General features: G+C 28.4%; 1 protein-coding gene across 1 annotated transcript in view; it reads right to left on the bottom strand.

Annotated features, from left to right (window-relative positions):
* Positions 1–611: 611 nt before the first annotated feature.
* The window catches only part of TBX3_2 (T-box transcription factor tbx3), a gene marked incomplete at its 5' end in the record, with an annotated part of 30,554 nt that continues 25,165 nt past the window's right edge, over positions 612–6,000 (bottom strand). Inside the window, one exon of the mRNA XM_035729823.2 lies at positions 612–3,254. Within this exon, the coding sequence (XP_035585308.1) occupies positions 1,927–3,254 (1,328 nt within the window). The 3' untranslated portion in view covers positions 612–1,926. The remainder of the gene's footprint in view (positions 3,255–6,000) is intronic.

Genomic DNA, 6,000 nt, shown 5'->3' with positions numbered 1-6,000 from the left:
TGTCCATCAGCTGTCTTAAAGCGCCAGACATTCTCTTTTTGTCTTCTCAATTCTATGAACAACACTCGCTCTGCAAGAAGTCAGTAAGTAGGACTTCCTTGACAGTGGCTGTATACGCATGGCCATGTGAGAGCATTTCTAGAGGGAGGGATGACCCTCCCCACCCCCGACCGTAGCACGGCATTTGGGGGCTAAACCTGATAGACATGAATGTCCCAATTTCAAACATATATAGGTATGGGTCTACGCATTTCTCAAGGATTGCTGCATAGGACACAATGACTGTCTAATAGTTCTATATTTTCATCCGTTCCTAAATTTATACCAATTTGTGACGAAATTAGTTTTAAATCTCAGTATTTTTCACAAATGATACAAATAAGCAATAATCGTATCTTTGATAGCTTCATCAAGAAGTTGCAGAAATTATGACTGAAATTTTTTTATATCATATTAAGAATAAAACACCTAATCAACACTACCACTTGACAATCGACCCCTTAATCGCCAAATCAATCTCCATATATTCATATTTGTATTATGATTCAGATTCACTAACTAATCTTTCTCAAGTTATAGTAATAACAACACTAATTGTAAATTTTATTCAAGGGAAATGAAAAACCATAGCAATATTCATAAGTACATTACATGCTTATACATATCATGTTATTATGAAAGTTCTAAATGTCTGAATGGAAAATAAAAATGTTTTGGTTTTTTTTTATTAGAAAGAAGTTATCTCTCATTCCGTTCTCCAATCATTTAGTATAATAAATACAAAATGGTCAAGTCAGAAGAACATAATTAAAACACAATCAAAATTTGAAATAAAAACTAATCATAGGAATGTCAACTGTAGAATACTACCACTCAAGATATCTTTTATTGAAGAAGAGTATGTTTGAAAGAAAAAGCAAATAAAAAAACAAACGAATTGATAGACATTAAAAAGCTTATCAGTTAAATAAATCAAATAATGCCTGACATTATTACATCATTTGTATTATTATTACTAGACAATATACAATTTTCAATATATCGTTAACGGATACTGTTATCATGCAATCAAACTACTGAATAAATACTTAAGTAGATTAACTTTGTAAACTAACTAGTTGATTTGAATGTTTTCTATTGCATGATAATAAGTAGTATTGACGATAACAACCACGAAAAAAACCCAGTAATAATAGAATCAACCATAAGACGGAATGTATTTATTGACTGTACATTTAATTTTATGCATTACACACACGTGGATGATATACGCATAACTAATAAATTATATATTTCACCGAATGTAAAAATTTATCAGTGTATATATTTGCTATTTTAGTAATATGATGCAATATTCTGGTAAATAAATGGAATGATAACAGTTTGAATCAATTTCGTTTTGTTTGTTTTATTGCTATTATTATGACTATTTCTTTTCTCTCATTCTTTTTTCTCTATATTTTGTATTCTTTCTATTTTAAGGGAAAATCAGTGTAATCAATTCTAACTGATTCTACTCACAGTGAATAGGTTCTGTTACAATTTATAGTCTAATGTGAACATTATCATTATCATTATAAATACAACTCTGAATATGATTATAATGAAGTTAAATATCACTGAATTATACAATAGTCATGGAGATTTGTTGTGTATGTGTGTTTTTGTATTAGATAAGAATAAAATATACAGTACAATTTATTTTAATTAAGATTATGTATAGATTGGGCATTAAAATTTGTAATTTAATCACAGAATTCATGTTTGTTTTTTTCTTATCATCTCTTATGTATGTATAAATACATTTATATTAGATCCATTGAACAATAAGCTAAAATGACCATATGATTCAAAGAAACAACTATAATTCATGTTTATTATTCACGATGATGATGTTATTGTTATTGTTTACTGAAAAATTTTTTATTATCTTTTATTCTTTTTCTCTGTAGATATTTTATTAATGGAATCACTTCCCAGTTGTTTATAAACTGACTGATCATCTGAATCGATTGACTGCACAGACAATGATTCACTGATAATTACATGCGAAGAAAAGGGTGATGTTGATGAAGATGGTGATGGTGATGATGATGAAGAGGATGATGGGACGGATTGATTTATTAATTTTGGTGATCTAGAATTTTGTTGTAAACTAGTTAGAGCATCAATAGAGAAATCGGGGGATCGTTGTTCTGAATTTAATTTCGATTTAGACATGATTATATCGACATCGTCATTCATAACATCAATATTACATGAAGTAGTATCATTGTTATTGTTTTTACTAGTTATAGTAGAATTATAATTAGGATTTATTGCATAATGATTAGTTGTAACAATATTATTATCATTTAATTGTGGACTTGATGTAGTTACATAATTTCTATGAGATGTATCTAAAGGAAATGAATTCTGATGAAATAACGATAAAATATGTGATAGAAATTGTGGGTATTGTTGCATGTAAATAGCTAAATTTGCGGTATAATTTGACAATGGATTCATAGAATTAAAATGTGATCTATTCATTGATTCATTGGATTGTTGTAAATATTGCATTGAATTTATTGAATTTTGAAAAGAATTTTGTATTGTTGATGTTGTTGCTAATGAGAATGACTGTGGTAAAGATGAATCAGATGAAACTGAATAATTGGATGATTTTTGATCGACCAATTGATTTTGAATTAATTGTGATGTAAAATGATTTGTCCAATTTGAAAGAAATTTATTCAATGGACTAGAAATGAACTGTTTGTTAATATTAATATTATTATTATTATTAGTAGTAGTAGTAGTAGTAGTATGAGTAGATGATCCAATTTTTTCCGGATCAATAACTTTTTCAGATTGTGATAAATAATTAGCATTTTCATGATTTATAATTGTATGTTGATTAATAGTAGGATGATTAAAATATCCAATTGATTCACTTGAAATAACTGTTACATTTGGTGGAATTTCATTGAGTTTAGAAAAATTGCCTAAAGAATTACATTTTAAATCTGTATAAGGTGAAGAACATAGATTATTTTTATTTTTTAATGTAGATGGACATAAAAACATTGATGATGAATGATGTTGTTTTGAGTCGATACCTTTTGGATAATATAAATTATGTTCATTATTTACGGAGAAATCTGTTGTATAGATATTATCATTAGAAGAATAAAAGTATTGATTATGTTGATGTGTTCGACGTATTTTTCCAACTCGACCAGTAAAATCAACTAATCCTTTCGATCCATTACCTAAACCAATGAAAAATAAAGTACAAAGTATGTTGTAATTAAGTTGTACATTTTAGAATAATCAACTCTATGAAAAAGAGGAGAAAATATGTAATTTGTTTCCTAAATTTTTATTAAAGATGGATAGCAGCTATCAGTAAATATCAACACGTGCGTTTTATCTTATTTGAGAATTGGTGTCTAAATATACTTGAATCTAAGTGTTAATATTCACAATGAGACTTGAATATTCTGTATTTTCATTAACAATTTACTTGATATTTGAAAGTTTATTATTCACTATTCTAAGTCATATTTAATGTAACATCCGTTATGCAAGATGTAAACAAACTTCGGAGATAAATGGCTCTTTAGCAGAAGATTCCAAAGGACAGTTCTTGTCCACCGAATCAAAGACAGGACTAATATCAAGAAACACAACGATTGTTGGGTTGCAGTATGTGTAAAAATGTTCTTGTATTTAGGGGAGTGAAAATGTGATCAATGTACATATGGTCTGGAGGTAAATTTGTTCTTTGAGGGTCACTTCTTCATAAGTTTTGTACGACCTTCAAAATATGTTGGAAGAAAATAATTTGGAAGCAATCAATAGTAAAAGTTCATTACGAAATTTGTTGCATAAATTAAGTAGGCCCTTTTGAAAGATTGAAACAATGACAACTTAACTTTAAAATAACGAAGCACTTTCTCTTTCCCAGACAGAAAACGAATTAACAGCACTTCACTATAACCTTGAACACATGTATTAAATCTAAATCACATATCGATACTAAGACATTCAAACCTGTATATTTTTTCATTTGTATCAATGTGCGAACATTAGAGGAGAAAAATGAAAATACTGCACATGGGTTCTGAATAAATATATTATATGATAACAATACTCATAATAATAACAATGATCATCTACAAAAATGTATATAACCTATTGCTAACTAATCAGTGTGTTGTAGATTTACGTGGAGAAAAGCGAACACACTTCATCGAACTGGATAAATGGGACTTTTTGACTGAATAGACATAACCTGATCATGAATTTAACCATTAAATTACTACAATCTCCACAAAAATCCCTTTCTGATAATAACCTGATTAAATAAACTATAATCTATTATAACAAATACCAGTCATCGTAATGATATACTGTGCAGATGGTTTATAAGTGAAATACACGTTTTTCATCATAGTTGTAATTGATAAATCTTGAAAAAAAATGTGGCTGAGAAACAAAAGGTAAAGGATAAAACTTTTTAATTATATTGAATAAATGCTTAAATGTTCAATGACATATTGTCCTCTCACTTTATATTCTTTTGATCTTAAGACACAATCAAAAACACTTTGATAATGAATAAAGTTTGCTCTCTCTATCTCTCTCTATCCTTCTTATCCCTTTCTACTTCTTTTATGTTACGAACCTTAGCAACACATGAACATTTCATGCTTTTTTAATGATAGATAATATTAGGTGTAGTAATTTATACTCAGCGGGAAAATGTGATGAGAACTTTTGTTGTAAAGATTCACGTGTAAAAATTTCATCATGAACTGATTCAAATACTTTATTATTGAGTTGATATTTGTTTCGTCAAGCATAATTTGTCCCAAATTATATTTCTTTTTTTTTTTTAGAAAAAAAAGGTATAATTTTACTAAGTTCCATTAACCTATTAATTTATGTTAACACGCGTTACTGATATATATGTACACGTATATGCACACTCACACACAAACACAACATATTTCTATGTCATCAATGGTTTGCCACTAGGTATATCATAACCAAACTTCCTTCCCTTATCATGTCTTCTGACCTTTATAATTTATTCACATTATCTCCCAGTATCTCGTAATTATCATTTTTATTTTATGTGATGGATAAAGAAATAAAGAGAAAGAAGACTTATTTCTCGTTTTTTTCTAACTTGTTCATTTATGTGAATGAGCATTTAGTTGTACAGGAAGAGAACAAACAAACAGTGACAACCAAATTATTGGGTCATGCTTATTACTGTTATTAAGGTTTTTATAGATTTACATTACATATACATATTTCAAGAACAACACCGTCTGATACGTAAAACTGCCTCGATTCCTTTAAAAAAAGTTAACCGAATGAACAACATTCAATAAGTGTGGTAGAATCGATGCTTTCAGCTGTTTTTCCGTTCATTTAGTGAGGAAAGTTTCATGTTAGAGTGTGATTTTCATTAGAGATTCCATTGCAAGCTTTTAATGTTTAATATATTTGTATGTATTTTTGATTTTCATATTTGGTTTCTCTTCAATGATATTTTCGTAGTAGACTTCAAATTTCTGACATGAAATATTCAGTGAAAATTATACTTCAATCAGCAGCACTCATTCACTAAATGAACAGAAAAATGGCTAAAAGTGCTGAACACATCACAGTTATTAAACACTGATGACACTGTAGATAATTTCAGCCACAGAATGGAATGAGAATTAGAAAATCGAAACAAACAGAGCACCTATACTTGATCGTTGATGTATTAGATGCGTTACGGACATATTTAGTGTAATTAAGATTTTTTAAATGAGTAACTACAGTATAAATATCATCCTTATTTTCAGAAATATAATCAGAAGGAGAGAAGAAACGGTATTCATCCGACATAAACAATAGTAACCATTATTGTTATAATTAGATATGTTCATTGAATCACTTTTAATGTTTACAGTTCAAATAACTTATGTGGTCATATTTTTCCAGCTGAATTTGTAC

This window comes from Schistosoma haematobium, chromosome 4 (assembly GCF_000699445.3).
Source record: "Schistosoma haematobium chromosome 4, whole genome shotgun sequence".
Lineage (NCBI taxonomy): Eukaryota > Metazoa > Platyhelminthes > Trematoda > Strigeidida > Schistosomatidae > Schistosoma > Schistosoma haematobium.
The sequence above is the reverse complement of the archived record's forward strand: the minus strand, read 5'-3'. Positions and strand labels throughout refer to the sequence as shown.